This window comes from Dermacentor andersoni, chromosome 1, assembly GCF_023375885.2.
Source record: "Dermacentor andersoni chromosome 1, qqDerAnde1_hic_scaffold, whole genome shotgun sequence".
Classification (NCBI taxonomy): Eukaryota; Metazoa; Arthropoda; class Arachnida; order Ixodida; family Ixodidae; genus Dermacentor; species Dermacentor andersoni.
In genome coordinates, this window is record NC_092814.1 from 117,119,485 (window position 1) to 117,136,494 (window position 17,010).

Below are 17,010 nucleotides of genomic sequence, written 5' to 3' on the forward strand. Positions count from 1 at the left end.
TCTCTTGATATTTTCTGTGCTGTCATTTGCATAATTCCAGGATTATACATTTTCTTGCAAAGCATGGATGATTGTGGCTGGCCATGAAATTTTTGTGTAAAGTTTGTTAAGGCAGTTATGTCTTTTATATATTAGTATTGTCTTTGCACTTTTTCCAGCCATCGTAGCCTGCTTTACCAACTATTGTTATTTCTTATATTCAGATTATCGACCATGTCAAGAGATGGCTGAACTGTGCTGCACACTGCTTATAAACTTGGCTGAGTGGGATGTCTTCTCTGAGATTGAGAAACAGCAGAGAGGAGCAATAGGTGTATTTGAGGTGAGCTCATGATAGTCTCATCTGAGTAACATTCCACTCAATGTTTGGTCAGTAGGGTATGTAGAGGAGAAAGAATGCTTGAGGAGACCTGCAACATTCTTTTACAGAAGTTTTGTAACATTTTTGTTATGAAAGGGCATCACCTTATGAGTGTCCTCGAGCAAGAAGTATTTGAATGCATTACATACGAATGACGTTATTGGCAATCAAAGGTTACCCTTCAACTCTTCTTGAAGTGCTCTTGCTCCTTGGTTTGCTTGTTGGAGGCTATGGAGGAGAGGGCCATTGCCTCCAGTGCTCTGCTCACACTACATTCCTGTGGCATGGTGTTTCTTCTGTATTTGATGTATGACGTTATGGCCACTATTGGCGGCGAGGAGTTACGGAGTCGCCCTCTATCGGAAGCGCCTCGCTGGCGTAGTATGAGGGATCACGTGGCGCGCTCCTCATAGGTTTTGCTGTCAGCGCTCACTGAAAACACCACGCGCGAGCTCTCCCGGACATTTCTGGAAGTACTTTCGAAACGAGAGAAGTTTCTTACTGTCTAAATAATAATCTTGGGCAAACTGAAAGCACACAATCGTTTACAGCCGCCATCTCCTTACCGAATACGTACAGTGAACGCCACTGCGCGCGGTCGCCGCGATGGAGTCTCCCGAACCGGCTTCTTGCGTGAAAGGTAGGTAAACGCTGAGAGCAAACTATGTGAAATATGTTCTTATAGTGTTTGTATAACTAAATGGAGCGTAATAGAATGAAGCCTCAATGCAGCGATCGCGCAGATTCGCAGCGACCGACTGCGCGTCTGCATGCTTGTCCGCGCACTGTTTCGCTTTCTCCGCGCGCGCGTTTTCGCACCGTGCCATGAGCTTTAGGCCGCAGAATATGAGCATTTGACAGTATACAAGCAACTATTGTTGCGTGGGCGCTATCAGAGCTGTTCAAAAATAATTTCATTGTAGAGACTTCGACGCCTCCGGGGACTGTGATGTGCCGTCGCGACGATTCAATCTTTTTTTGTCTTCTAAATTCTTTGACCTTTCGATACTATTTCTCGAGTTGCGCCGCACTGTATGTTTATCGGCGTTCTCAGCGTGCAATTTCCCGCTGCTCCTTTTTTGTAATCCAGTGCATTAATTCATAACATAAACATGACCATATGCCATGCTTTCTTTAAATGTGCTTCTTACCGCTGCCTTTCCACTCCACTGAACTTGTCAGTATCTATAGTATCGACAAGTTCATAGACCAAACCGTCATGACATTAGTCGGGCAGCGGACTCGGGCGTGCGTCTCAGTGCGCGTTTTCAGAACATCGCAGACCGGGCGCCGTAGCAGAAATCTTCCTCGCGTCTGTGCTTGCTGCATACCCGAGTTGTAGCCAATGACTGTTTGCCGGTTTTACGTTTCGCGAGCCAAGCTTCACACAGCTTCTTGTCCTGCGGCTACCTGTGAATAAGGCTGACACCGGCCTCCGTTACGTGCGTCCGGCCCTGCGGCACCGAGCAGTAGCCTACCATGTCGCGCGCCTTCAAAGGCAGCCACTACCTATTGTAGTGCTTTCAAGCGTTGTAAAGGAGACACTCGAAGCGGGAAAATTTCGCCGCTAAATGAGAACCGCAGCGTACGAGGGAATTTAAACTCGTTTTCAGCTCGCTTCGGCGCGCCCGAAGCAGCCGACGCGGCCACTATGTCCACGTGATCCCTCCTAGCACGTCACGCCGACGGTGGCGCCAGCTTTTCCAGTGGTGGAGCTCGAGGCCAATTTAGGGTCTCAATGGCTCTTAATGGCTTGCTTAACTCGAAGGTTCTCGCTTGGCTTACACGCTGGAGTAACTCAAGCAACTAAGCCATATGTACCCGTCAACAAGGCTCGTTGTTCAAGTTGGCTCAAGTATATTTTGTGTGCTCCCGCATCAAGCTGTAATGCAGAATCGCCACTAAAATGAGCTGACTGCAGTGCCATAACACCCGTTAGCAAGTAGAGGGAGTAGCTTTTAGTGGAGCATGTTGCAGTTTTGAAATGCCACCTATCTAACACCACATTTCATAGATTTCCTGCTTTAGCTGAAGGGACAACTGCATGGTACAGTTAAACCTCGATATAACAAAGTCGGTAAAATTGGCAATTTGCTTAGTTAATTGAAATTTCATTGTATCGAAATGCGACCTTTTATGCAAATAAGTACAGTCACCAATTTGTTTTTCTTAGACGGAAAGGGGCCGCAGAATTTTCTGAATTACCGGGCAATTGAAAAAAGCAAATTTGTATGACAAAACAATTCATTTTAATAAATTCGGGAGTCAGTGACGAATGATAACGGTTTCATGCCACATACGTCAACAATATCTTCACATCGGCGGTACAAATTAAGCGAAGCCAGCCACATTTTTGTGTGCACTCCACCCCTGCAGCTGATGTCGTCGCCCGTACTGGGACAACGCAATCGGCAAAAGTGCCACAGCGAGGAGCCTGTGCTTCGCCTGCGTCTCGCTCCAACGGGTCACCGAAACTTGAGATTATGCAACTTCCAATACTAAATGTGCAGGTAGACAGCTTACATGGTGCCACGCCGTCTCTGCATGCTCACTCTTTATACATGCAGCAGCGGCTGCATATGCCATCAGCCGCGCTTACAAGCATGCGCAGCCACGGCCGAGACGTGCGCCAGAAATCCAGATGCACGCCAACTTACCCCCTACCCCCTCGCTCGCGCTTGATTGCGTTAACGCAGCTCGCTCCCCTCTCCTTCCTTCCCTTTGCTCACGTGGGAGGGCATCATTCATGAAATCACCATCTTTCTTGTCTCACCCTCACACATTTTCACTCACACCTAAAGCACACAGTGTGTGATAGGATCTTATCACACTTGGACTTTATGTGGAACACGATGAGACTCCACTTCGGCAGTTGCTCATTTGCAAGCAGCCACTTCTAATTCAATCATTTGACCATCTGCATCCACGGAAGTTTCCATTTATTGTCTCGGCATGCCTTTGTGGCGGCAGTGAAATTTTGTTATATTGAAATTGCATACAAACACACTTCGTTATATTGGGGTTCTAAGCACATGGTGTTATATAGACAAGAGGTTATTAAAAGTTATATACTTTGTTATATAAAGGTTTAACTGTATTACATGGCTGGGCTCTCAATTGCAGGAGTGCTTGCATTCCTCGCTACTCTGCTCGCTACTGGCTCTAATACTCGTGCCTCAGTGTGTGCATCAACAATTACTAATGCAAGTGCACATATCTTGTCATTGCATTTTTGTTAAAGCCCCAGCAGCTGTCCACTGGACTCTAAGGATACTTGCCAGAGTTCAGCATGTTGCAACACTTGATGTAAAATTTAATATCGATTTCTTCTCCCTTGCAACCAGTGACTTCACTAGTGCATAAAAATTTCACATTCATTCTGATCACTGTGACTGTTGAAGGGTGTTCCATTCAGCTTGTGTGTAAAGTGCAACAAAAATGCAGCATTTATGCTGCACATTTCAAAACACAGACCTAGAATAGCTAATGATAACACTTGAGCCTGCATTCAAATAATTCCCCACACCTGTGGAGAATTCATAAACACAGATGTGCAACAAAGCGTGCAACTGCAATTTTAGAGGCAGTCAACAAAACTGCAGCGATGAGACAATCTAGCACAGTGAGGGAGGTGTTACAGCATTGGTAGACAAGTCACTGATTGGAGACTGAATTTTTGTGCTTTTCGAAGCAGTGGTTTTTCATCTTCTTTTATAGAGGAAAAGGTGATATGAAGAATGACAGGATTGCAAATTAGTTTCTTGTTTTTGCCAAAGCAAATAATTTCTACTTACTTAATTAGCAACCTGGCGAAAAATCCTTGCCCTCTATTGATTCTTCAGATACATTGAAAGATGACTAAGATTCGAAAAGACTGCAGCGAAACATAGCTAATTTTAAAGCTTTTCTAATTGTTCCTTGGTTTGCGCAAGTAATACTTGTTTTAGGTGTTCATGAGAGCATTGTCTTGTTTCTAGTATGGTTTGTTTATAACACCTTTTAACATACTTTCAAAATGTGGTGCAGGGACTCTTTAAGTTATATAGATAAAGACATCTCAGTGTCTTCATACACATTAATATGATGTGTATGAAGACACTGAGATGTCTCACTACTTCTAAAAGCCCTATACTTTAAGCACTGTTTATGCAAACCAAGGCTTGGTTGAAGTGTGAAGTCTTTATAAGTTGCTCTCATGGGACAAGCAACCGTTGGACCGAATTCCTGTGAAATTCTAGTTTTCGAAATTCTAGCCACAGAATTTTGATTAGGATATATTTTGTAGAGTAATTTTCACTTGCTTGACTTGCTGCTTTAAATATTCAAAGCATGTTTTGCTGTATGAAAGGAGCTGCACAGGGCATTGTGTTGCCTGTTCACATCACTAGTCACAGCCGTATCACTAATTTCTAGTATTCATCATCTTTGTTAGAATTAAAATGTTTGAATCCAAAAATATAGTGATGTTGTAAACGTTAATGTGCCAATGAGTAGACATGAAAAGTTGTTGCGCTGAATCAATAGTGTTATAATTGAAAAAGAACGAGTATCGAAGAACATTGAAAAGAAATTTCTTTTAATGGAGTTTATTTATTTATTTATTTATTTATTTTAGTAAAGCTTTTGACTGCCTAAATCTTGATACCATATTTTTTCATGTATAACCAGCACAAGAAAATTTAAGAAAATTAACAGTCAAGTCAGGGGCGGGTTATATCCAAATTTCGCCTTGAAGTGTGCCATTGATGTGAAGATATCATCGACGTACATGGCATGAAATCGTATCATTCATCGCCAACTCCCAAATTTATCAAAATTGTTTTCTCATTCAAATTTGCCTTCTTAGATTGCCCGATAATTTTAAAATACTGCAGCCCCTTTTCATGTAAGAAAAATCCATCAGCGGCTGTACTTATCTGCATAAAAGGTCGAATTTCACTACAACGAAATTTCGATAAGCCGAAACAAATTGCTGATTTTACCTACTTCATTATATCGAGGTTTAACTTTAATTTCATTTCTTGATACTATGAATCCCATCAGGGATTGTAACAGGAAGGGCTGTATGTGATACATAGGAACATGGTATAAGGTATAAGGCATGGTATAACTTATTTCTAGAACTGGCATTTCTCTTTATGGTTGCATTGCTTCAAACTTGCTATAGAATATAGTAACATGGCTTTAAGTATTGTGTAATGCTTTTATATTTACTCTCCAGTGTTGCTAGGATATCTTCGTGTTTACTTTTATGTGTTAACTATATTTTTGGATCATTTAGCTGCAGAGGCTTTCAATGCGTCTATGTATAAATTTCTCTGCCTTTGTTTTTCTCTTTCTCTCTCCCATTTATTTAGTACTGTATTGAATGTGTGCTACATTTCTGTGTCTTCATTAATTTGGCACTTTATATATGTTGGCTAGACTTCTCTATACACTTCTTTTACTTAAAAATGCCAGTTTGTCGCTGCCTTATGGAAGTTATGGGCCTAGTCAAGCTGTTAAACAAAGCCTTTAGCCCATGGTCATTTCCAGGAAGCTTTCTTGAAATAAACTCAAGTTGAATTGAATTAAACATGAATATTTCCTGTTGAAATTTTAGTCTGCATTGCAATCAATTTCTAAGCTCACATTTTTGTTAGTCATGCAAGCTGCTCGTGTGCTAACACAGTGCATTGCTTTGCAGTTGTCGAAGGCGCTGGCAGCAGTCTGCAAAGACGTCTACTTAAACAAGTTTACCCGTTCTATTGCCCAAGAGCTCTGGGATCTATGTAAGTGCTCTTGATAATTATCCGTTTCTCTCACCTTCCTGTTTAATTTTTCTCACCTTACCAGGTAGCGTGAAAAGAAAATGCAGCTGATAGGAAACAAAAATATATAGGAATGGTTAAGTGCTTTTGGCTAAAAACAAAAACTGTAGAGCTCTGGTGTACTACTTTGTACATCAGGGTCCTTTTCCAGTCAGCTTTTAAGCAGAAGTGGAATGTAACCCCCGCATATTACCTACTCGCGCAAGGTTAGTAGGCACCAAAATGTGCTCTAATGTGATTGCTTTACGCTAGAATTGTGTAAAATAGCACCACGTTACACTTATGTGGGTGCTGCCATTTTTGTTTACAAAAACAACCAAGCGTCGGAAGCGATCCCGTGCACTGGAAACATGTGATCGCCGCCATCTTGTTTGTTGATCGCCCGTTTGAAATCGCATGCATGTTGCTACTGACATGTGGCAATGGCTTTTGCCCACCTAGTGCAGTGTGTAATGTGCGCCTCGGTGAGAAAAATGCTGCAAAAATAAGCAAGTCCACGTCCCACCGACGTGGAATTGTTTATGGCGCTTGAGATGGTGGTCGGAGGATGAAGTGCCCTACATCGGACCGTGATTGAGCGATTGTCCGGGTATACACATCCCTTGCTTCAAGAACTCTGGTTTTGGTGCCACCCAACAGGCATCGCATGCGGATTTGGCGCCGGACATAGATTTGCATGAAGGGGCCGTAATCTTGATCAATTGTATTCAGGTGTATACAAGATACGATCACTCTTGCGACCGGCACCAGACGCATTGGCGCCTACAGATGATAACGTGCTCTGGTGAAATGCTGCTGCATGCATTGAGCGCTGTTGCTCTGTGTCCGATTTCGAGTTATGCAAAATCTTGCAAACGTGATTGACTCATACGGTGCACTTTGTACTGTCGGCAATGTGGTTCTATATCCTTGAGCAAGCTTCCCAAAGTAGGCTAACGAAATTTTGACAGTAAAGTTTTCTTCTTCGACGCATTACCTGTCTCTGCTGTCTCATTTCGCAACAACTAAATTCTTGCGAAAGTGAATTCTTTCTTATTCCCCGCCGATTTCGTTATTACAAGGTTCAGCTTTGTGTCTAGCTGCTTCTCTGTATAATATCAATGGTAGTTTTAAAGCCTACAGCAATATATAATGAACTAAGCTCTCAATGTGCATCTTGTCACATGTAGTTCCTTTCTTTCTTTACTGTTATTGTCTCAGGGACACCAGATGTAGACACTGTTCACCAATTATTGTTTTAAGCTACTCAGTTGCATGAGCTTTCGGCTGTGAAAAGCATTATGTATATTGATGGACTAATAAACATAGTTTACCATATAGCATCTGTCTGACTCTTCGTGAACTTATTTAAAATGGAACAAATATTTGCTATTCTATTTAATGTCTTAAGGCCAGTTCTTTTGTAAATGTTTGTATTCAATACGGGGAAGAGAATTCACTATTTCAGCGTGTTTATCAATAGTTTAAAATCATCATGTCTCTCCATGTCCATTACGCAGTACTATCAATGCTGTTAGCACCAGAAAGCCAACAGCAAAAAAGGACTGCTACGGCCGCTGTCAAAGATGGTGCCCAGCAGGACACAGCCACACCTATACTAAGCAGGTGAGACCTTGTCTGGCTAAATAGCAACCTAAGAGCGTCAGATTACATATTTTATAGGGTGTCTTACATTATGTGTCCATAACACAGAATAATATGTCTGCACGACAGGCATGTTTGCTGAGCATTACTGTCTAATGCACTTACAGCTCATGAGCAACCATGATATCACTGCATTTGTGATGTGCTATATTCCTTATTGCTATATTGCTATATTGCTATATTGATGTGCTATTAAAAGTTTGCAGGGACAACATGGCCACCATTAGTACACGACCGGGGTAGTTGGAGAAGTATGGGAGAGGCCTTTGCCCTGCAGTGGGCATAACCAGGCTGCTGCTGATGATGATGATGAGGAGGATGATATTATAAAATGAGCTGCTTGTTACAATGCGGCTGCACAGTGTCATCCATTATAATAAGGCTGTCTGGCTGCTGTGGGCAGCCAACTTGAAAGAAACATGAAACAAATTTTTTCACTCTAATACCCCTCGTTTACCTTATTGGGTTGCTCCAAAGAGTTGTTTCATTGAAACACCTTAATTATTGGCAGTGAAAGCTGCATTTGACAACTGAAGGTAAATTTTTTTACACAAATTATAATGTTGTATTGTTGCCTGTGTAGCATCACAACTAAAGAAAAACACACAGAAAGCCACTACACTTAGCAAGAAGCCACTACCCTTGGCTGGCAGATGCGTAAGATCCCAGCAACATACAAAAACAACCATGGCTTTGCCACCGGTAAAGCAGGTGGATTTGATGCTCTTCTGCACTTTTACTGTTAAACCTCATTATAACGAACTTCAATGTAATGAAATTCTGAATATAACATAGTCTCTAATATTTTATAACTTCTTGTCCATAAAACACCATGTAATTTGAACCTCAATATAAAGAAGTCTGTTTATACATGATTTCAATATAATTAAACATCACTGCCACCGCGAAGGAATACCGAGACAACAAATGCAAACTGCTGTGGTTGCAGATCGTGAAATGGTTGAATTACATGCAGTTACTTGCCAATGCCCTTCTCAAAACACACAACACGTGACATAGAGTGGCCACCAAAGTGGAATAGCGTCTTCACCGATAGTATTGGATTCAATCTGTCATGGCCTTAGAAATCTCATGGCGTGCGCTGCCTGATTTGTTGCTCATAATTGGTGAGTGTGGGGTCAGTACAGCGTACTGCACATTCGTATCGAAGTATTCTGATTCGCATATTCATCGGATGTGCATACATTGAGTGTGTGTTGCATTGACGGTTGCTTTGTTGTTTGTAGTATAGCCAATTAGCCCTGCCTCATGTGGAAATAAGTCATAAAAGTGAGTAGCGGCATAGCACTGAACACCAAAGCCTCGCGGTGTCTATAAAGTCCAAGTGTGATCGGTATCCCTGCGAGAGTTAGCTGAGAAAGATGGTGGCTTAATGCGCACTGTCTTCCCCCATGCGCAGGGGAGAAGGGAGCACACAGTATCGGGAGTAACAGTGGGTGGCGGTACTGCTGATACCTGAGCAGTCCACTGATAAGGCTGTCCTACGTGTTTTGGATGACCATCAGCCACATTGGCGGAGTGGCATAAGAGCTTCGCGAGCTTTGCTTCAAACCACCGTTTTGAAGATATCGTCGACATGGCATGAAAGGGTATCTTTGGTCGCGAACTCTCGTTTAAAGAAAATGCCTTACCTTTTTTTCTGTCTGAAATTTGTTGCGTGTAGCTGTGGTGTGCTACACAGCTTAGATACTGCGGCTTGTTGAGGACAACTGCGTTTGGCCCATCATAGTTGCCAAAATTGGAAGCAGTGGCATCTACATGAACATTCAAAATCAACTTTGAACTGGGCGACACGGTGAAGTTCAGTAGGCAGAGCATTGTGGGCATGCCCAGCTCCGCTGTAGCCTTCGCAGTGCAAGTCATTGAAGAAGGAGTGAAGTCACCGTGAAGGGGATGTTTAATTGCCAATAACTCTGCTTCTGTTGAACACATTGAAGTAAATTTTTGGCTAGGTATTTCTGAAATAGCCTATTGTAACTTCAAATGCATGTCTCGACTTCGATAAAAAGTTGTTCAGGACCCCTCTAAAAGAAAGTTACTGTGTACTTGATGCAAAGAGGTCCTGCACTGCCTGTGCACCGCACTCCCAATGATGACTGTAAGTTAATGCAATATGGCAACATGTTCTTTATCACAGCTCATAAACTGCGCAAGCTCCCTGAGGATATTTCAGAGATTTAAGTGAACTTGCAGTCGCCAAGTGTGAGCATGATGTATTGTAGCAAGATAGATAGCCATGAGACAAGATAAAGGAAACACACAGATGAAGTGCTACACTTACAACTAACGGCTATTGGAAGAAATCAAACAGTTATGTATGCAAAGAATGCTGGGTATGCACATAGAAGAACAATGAAAAAGGTAAGAGAAACGGGACTCACAACACTGGTATGTGGCATCTGTAAAGGTAGTTTCATCTTGGCACAGGGATAGCTGAAGTCTGACTTACACACGTGTCGCGGTTAGAATGAATGAAGTATGCTTTTGCGATCTCTCTTGTACTCGTGTCAAGATGGCAATAGAAAACACATTTGTTTTCAGAGAGTGGCTGACATCCACACATGGTGCAATGCTTCTCCAGTTTCAAACATGGGGAGGAGAAGCAGCGCAATGAATAGCTGTGTTTGCCCAGGGACTCATTGACACAGTGCCCTATTTGGCCAATGTAGCATCGACTGCACATCAGGGTATCTTATATACTATGCCTGCAGGCATCAAATTTTTTTCATATACTTTGTCTGACAGCCTTTCTTTCTTTCCGTTTTGCAACTATATTAGACCGCAGGGCAAATTCATTGCACTTCATACTCTGCAGAAAAAAGAATCCTTACATTGTAGCTTTCTTAATATGGCAATACCAATGTCTTTTTGAAACGCTTGCACCTTTGTGGCTACGGTACTTTTGGTCCACCGTGCTTAAGGTGCATCGGGACTCTTTCACAGGTGGACAAAATGACATTGCCTATAAAACCAGCTTCCTTGGTATTGCAGTGCCAAGGTGAAACTGTATTTATAAATGCCACATGATAATGTTATGAGTCTTATCTTTTTTGTTCATCCTGTATCTACATACTCGCCATTCTTTGCTTACATAAGTGTTTGATTTCTTCAAATAAGCATTATTTCTCTATAGTGCTTTGTCTGTGTTTCCTTAATCTTGTGTCACATTTATTGCGGTTCAGTACATCATATTCAGTCAATAGCAATTTGCTCAAGTTTCTGTTCTGCTAAGCTGCACCAATTCCAGGCCCTTATCTATGTCACAGTGTAGTGCTTACCTTCACGCAAACCTTGCACTTCATGAACAACCTTTCTGTCTGTGCACATTTCTCATGAACACATCAGAATTGTTTCTCAACCATTCTGATGTTCTTTCATTGTGTGCCTGTTCCACATTACCGCAGGTCTTGGTGTGCTTGACTGTTCTTCTTCCTTTCATTTCTTCCTTTCTTTTCTTCTTTCCTCCCTTTGTTTCATTTCTGTGCTCTCCATCAGCTCTTTACAGCCTCCTGCATGAAGGCTTCGAAGCATGCGCTCAGTAAGTCCCACTCACATTGCTGCACGACTGAATCGCAGCTTGTGAAAGAGGCTTTACAATGCCTGTATGTTCACCATAACTAATAGGCAAGGCTCACACTTACAGAGGCTTACTGTACGTTGTCGTCGTGCCATGACTGTTATGTGTGTTTTGATGGCCACATGTTACAACTGGGTTCGACCGTAGCGATAAAGTGATAGAAAAGTAAGTGAAATGCCAATTTGTGAAATTTCTGAAATTGCTACAATTGGATGGAAAAGTGCCTGCGTAATGGTGTTACGATACAGGTTAAAAACTTGCAACTTCGTCCAAAGTATCAAGCAGTGATAGTAGGGAGTTTAGTAATATAGGGCACTCAAGCATCTTTGCCCACCCAAAGTCCCATGTCCTATTTGCGTTCTTTTGTTTGCGTCCCCTAATTTTTAGTATGCAAAACCTAAAACTGCCTAGTGATAGTCCAGTAATAAGCATCATAAGACTCACAGTGATTCATGCAATATCACTTGCACTAAACCACACAGTGGCATGCAGACAATCTGTACTTCACTATCAGGTTGAAGTTGTCCTTTGTATGTAGCTGGCCCATCAGATATGAAGGTACTTGTCCAGTCGCCTGAAATAGAATTTCCTTTTGCCGAGTAGTGTTGATATTTGTTTTATCAATAATACAGTCAGCAGCCCAGGCTGCGTGAAAGCCTTCAGGTGATCCTGAACTCATACCCTAAAGGCATCCACAATCTCACTTCAAATGCTAAATCATGAGCACAGAGCTACTGTGCAGCAGCATACTTCATGCAGGCTATCTTGCACAGCCATTATTGTTATTCAAGTCTTCTTTACTATTTCATGTCAAGTATTTCCTAGGGAAATGGGAGAAATGCAAAGGATTTGCAGAATTGACAAGGGATTTCTTCTTTGGTGTATTCCTTTTAGCCTATTGCTGCTAATACAAAACGCTAAAAGCAACCATGATAATCCTATCGTCGCAGTTTTTAGGACAGAATGGTGCCAGTGCCATAAACGCAGCTCAGTAGGCTCTAATTGCTATTGCTGTAAGGTTCCCAAGCATACAGAATTAAACCATATTTCTTCACTGTGACATGTACCCATTTATCATAGCCCACTATGCAGCTTTTGGGCGGGAGTCCTTACATCACTGCATCTAAACCTTTATACATTAAATACACCACTTGAACCTCTCGCAGGTCATTCATGAACCCCTTTGAGCACATTTTCTTTTTTAATAGTGCAGAATCTTATAAAGTATAGAGTATTCTGGAGTTTTGCTTGCCAAAACCATACATATTACGAGTTAAGCTGAGGCCATAATAACTAAGCACATATTTGAACTGCCAAGATTGCATTTCAGGTGCTTTATTTGTCATTAGTAGTGTAGAATTATTGAGAGAGGAGATTAGTTGAAGTCTATCAAAAGCCATAAGTCCCATTGAGCATCGATTCTGCTTTTTATTATTCATTTTATTATTTCCTTTCATCTGAGTCACTGTATAGAATATGGCTTTACGGGCGAAGGTTGTGGCAAAGGCCTCATCGTGTGTTTTTCTCTATCATTTTCTGGACAATGTCAGTCGCATTGACATGTGACATTGTATGCTGCAGTTTGGGGAAACAATGTCATACCAAAAAGAAAACTTTCCTATACTTCAAGTATCATTGGCAAAATTCCAGGGAAAAGACCAAGTGGCCAGCCACATGCTGTGTGTGACTGCGGTTCTGCCAGCTTGTGTGCACAGTAGTAACAACCAGTAGCGTGCATCCCACAAATGCAATGCAATCAATTGAGATGTTCAACTACAATATAGGTAAAGGTTATCAATTGTTTCAGAGATTAGAGGAAACTCTGATGAGTGTGTTATTAGGTGTTATTAGCCTTCCAGTTATTTCCCGTGATTCATTGTTTTGTTTTTCGTTTTTAATTTCGAAAACTAACGTTTGTTGTTTCAAAAAGTTTAAAATAGAGCAAATGCTGCACTGACTTATTGGCTATCGCCTTCTGCTCCTGAGGATGAGGCCGTGGATTTAACTTCCAGCCACTGCGACCACATTTTTATATTGCGCATAGGGTGCACATTAAAGAACTCAGGTTGGTTGATGAGCCCCCACTACAGCATCTCTTATAGCCTGTGAGTTGTTTTGAGATGTTAAACCTCATAATTTCTAAATACTAGAAGAATAAACCTGCTTGCATAAGACTGATTTCATCAGATAGCACTGTTAGCTCATACTTGTGGAATGCATTTGTTTTCTAACTGATGTAGTACGGTGTAAAGTTACCATGAAGGTAGGCAGGGAGTGATCAATATGTTGTTTGTTATCCTCAGCTTTTCTCCCAGTGACGATATCTTTATGGCAATAAATAAAATGGAAATAGTATTTTTCTCACAGTGGCAGACATGTGAAGGCTGGCATACTTAATATTTTCTGGCTTTTTCTTTCCCAGGCATACATTCCATTCTTTTCTTCAGCAACTAAAGGTGAGTCAATTCATCCATGACTTTTATGACTTTTATAATCAAGAGTACTGGCTCCGAAACTGGGGAATGGATTTTTTTTTCCCAGCTTACAAACATGTCAATGCCTACCGCATGCTTGTAGACAGGGGTGGCCTGTGTGAAAAGGAGCCTTTGATTTGCATTCGAGGTCTTTAACCGACTGTTTTGTACTTAAATTATTATTTTTTAAATTATGAAAGCGCATATTCAACGTGAGAACTAGTACTACTAGCGCAAGCAGGTGTCTGCCATTGAGATTTGAACTCGCAGATTTTCAGTAATTGTTGTTTGAATACAGATTAGGCATTCTGTATTAGGTTGGACCACCCTGTGGTGACTGGCAGTTCTCTGTGGTGCAAGCAACTCCAATAATAGCTTTTGTTCTTATTACTTGGTCTGCTACACCTGTTGCTGTCCTCTATTTATAAGATACATGAGAGGATTGTGGCACACTGCAGTTACTTCTTTTCCTTTTTTTACTACAATGTATTTCTTACGCTTGCCATGCCACCTCCTTGTCTGTGTTTTGTGAGGTCACAGGCTAATCCATCTGAAAACTGGCTAGCTGGTTCTATAAATAGACACACACAGCATTTCACCACTTCATAGTAAAAGAAGGGGGTGCCCTGGCATGCCGGTCACAACACTCCAATGTTTATGCACCGCAATTGCAAGTGGCACACTTGTTTTACTGATGTGGTCAAAGGTGAACCCAACGCCCTTTTTCACAACTATGTATGCACTTCAGTTTAGTACATAAAGATATCACATTTTCACTGCAACACAATACAACTGATTCAGAAAGCCAGTTTCCTGGGCTAACAATTAGATGGTGTTCCATGGTGTGTGACATGGGTTTCCATGTCTGAAAACAGTTTCAACTTGCTGAAATCATAGATTAAAATTGTAATTCGTTTGTAACTGATTTGAATAGCTGTGGTAACAAAGGACTTAAAAATGAAGTCACACTTTCAATATTATTAATCTTGTGCGAATTTCGGAACCTTGGCTTCTGGAATGATAACAAAAAATGCAAGAAATTAGTTCAGGCTGTTTGGGAGCTGGCGAGAAATTTAACAAATGAAAGAAAGGTGAAGCATGTACAGGCTGCCACACAGTCCCTCTTGAGCTGCCTGGTACTGGAATGTCTGGGTCATGAACTAGGTCACATTGAAATGCAAGACATTCACAAAGTTTGTGGGTTGCTTCCCACTACCTCAAACATTCTCTCTTGCAGACTTTCAAGTATATAAATGTATGCTATCAATGCTCACTATTGGCATCTTGCTTTGCATATCTGTTGGCTATGGTGCTTCTACACTGTTCTTTGTGTTCATTGTAACTAAACAGGCATGGCAACCACGTCATTTACAAGTAAAAGACCCTTTATTGGCTACTTGCAAGTTTTGTTGAATTATAAAGCATTTACTGAGAAAGGGCTTGATTTAATGCAATCAACATAGGTAGAAGCTTGACTCTATAGCTTGCACGCACACACTTGTGCAGGTTACAGTATAAATTTATGATAAGGGATAGGCTGTGTGTGTTGGCATGTCTAATTCCTCACTGCCTTTTTCTTTTCTTGTTTCTAAACAAGGACAACTTGGCTTTGACAATACTGTTGTCATGCTTTGCCAGGATATATAATATTTTAAGGGTAAGTCTTTTCCCTCTGGCATGCTCTACTACCACAACGGATTTCAAGAAAACATAAACTGGACAGTTTTTCCTAGTTTATAAATTTTTGGCAAAGAACAGTGACCCCCTTAATTATCAACATACCTTGACTTGTTCACTCTTCACTCTGCTTAGCCAAGGGCAGCACCACCTCTTGAAGTAGCCTCTGCACTTCATTAATGCTCCTAGGCAATTCCTGCGTTAAGGAACTCCTTTAGAAATAGCCTTTCAATTCCAGTGCCTTTGAGTTTGTGCTGAAAGTGCCTCGTTATGAAATTTTTGTGCAGCAGTTGTTAAGGAATGTTCATAAAGCATAGTGACCTCCTGCCCTCCACTTTATCAGTTTGAGGAAGACCTTCCAATCGCTGCACATTTTATTATGAACATAGGGTGGTGGGGAAAATATGCCATTTGGAGACTGTGCTTCACAGGATGTTTTTTTTTTTTTCTTTGTTTCTCCATTATGTACCAAGCTCTTATATTAGTTCCTGTTTGCTACAATATTAGTCAAACCTCAGTATAATGAAATATTGGATATAACGAAGTAAATGTAAAGGTTGGTATTCTCCTGCTATAATAGAACTGAAAATGCAAGACCCAAAACGGTATCGGTTATAGCGAAGTTTTTTTTTTTTTTTTTTTTTTTTCGTGCCTGAATATATATATTCTGCCAGCAGAAATGTGAAATATAGTCGCGAACCAATTTTTCAGGTGCCTGATTTTTCAGACCTGCTCGATCCTGTGGCACCGCCATCTACCCCTAGCAATAATCTATAGCAGCAGTAACCAAAATTTCGGGTGCCACGCCATGTTTCAGGCATGAACCATCCGTGCGAAGCAGTAAACATGGTGGCCATCAACAAAGTTGCCGCCATGTTGACTGGCAAAAAATCGCCACTTTAGTTGCCAACTCCCGGCGAAGCAGCACTGGTTAGGCCTAGCAGCCACCCGCCGTGGTTGCTCAGTGGCTATGGTGTTGGGCTGCTGAGCACGAGGTCGCGGAATCGAATCCCGGCTACGGCGGCCGTGTTTCGATGGGGGCGAAATGCGAAAACACCCATGTACTTAAATTTAGGTGCACGGTAAAGAACCTCAGGTGGTCGAAATTTCCAGAGTCCTCCACTACGGCATGCTTCATAATCAGAAAGTGGTTTTGGCATGTAAAACCCCATAATTTTTTAGGCCTAGCAGCCTATGCAGTGCGGCTGGTGCAGTGGCTGTTGACAAGCCGTCCCAGGAAGCTCGCTGCCAATATGTTCGCACTTGTAGACTTATCAGCGATCGAGCGTGAGACCAGATGCACTGGCTCGACTGGCGGCCATAGTAGCAGAGTATGGATTCATGTGCTGTCCCCTCCATGTTTGTAATGTCGGTCGGCAGCATACACATTTTGGCCAGTGGCTTAACATGGTTGAACCGCAGTCGGCAAGCCAATGTGCCAATCCC

General features: G+C 41.8%; 1 protein-coding gene across 1 annotated transcript in view; it reads left to right on the plus strand.

The window, feature by feature from the left end:
• IntS8 (integrator complex subunit 8) overlaps positions 1 to 17,010 on the plus strand; it is a 108,036-nt gene that overhangs the window by 78,840 nt on the left and 12,186 nt on the right. The window contains exons 16-20 of the mRNA XM_050191011.3: positions 204 to 322; positions 6,048 to 6,132; positions 7,671 to 7,776; positions 13,836 to 13,869; positions 15,485 to 15,544. Coding sequence (XP_050046968.1) covers positions 204 to 322; positions 6,048 to 6,132; positions 7,671 to 7,776; positions 13,836 to 13,869; positions 15,485 to 15,544 — 404 coding nt within the window. The remainder of the gene's footprint in view (positions 1 to 203; positions 323 to 6,047; positions 6,133 to 7,670; positions 7,777 to 13,835; positions 13,870 to 15,484; positions 15,545 to 17,010) is intronic.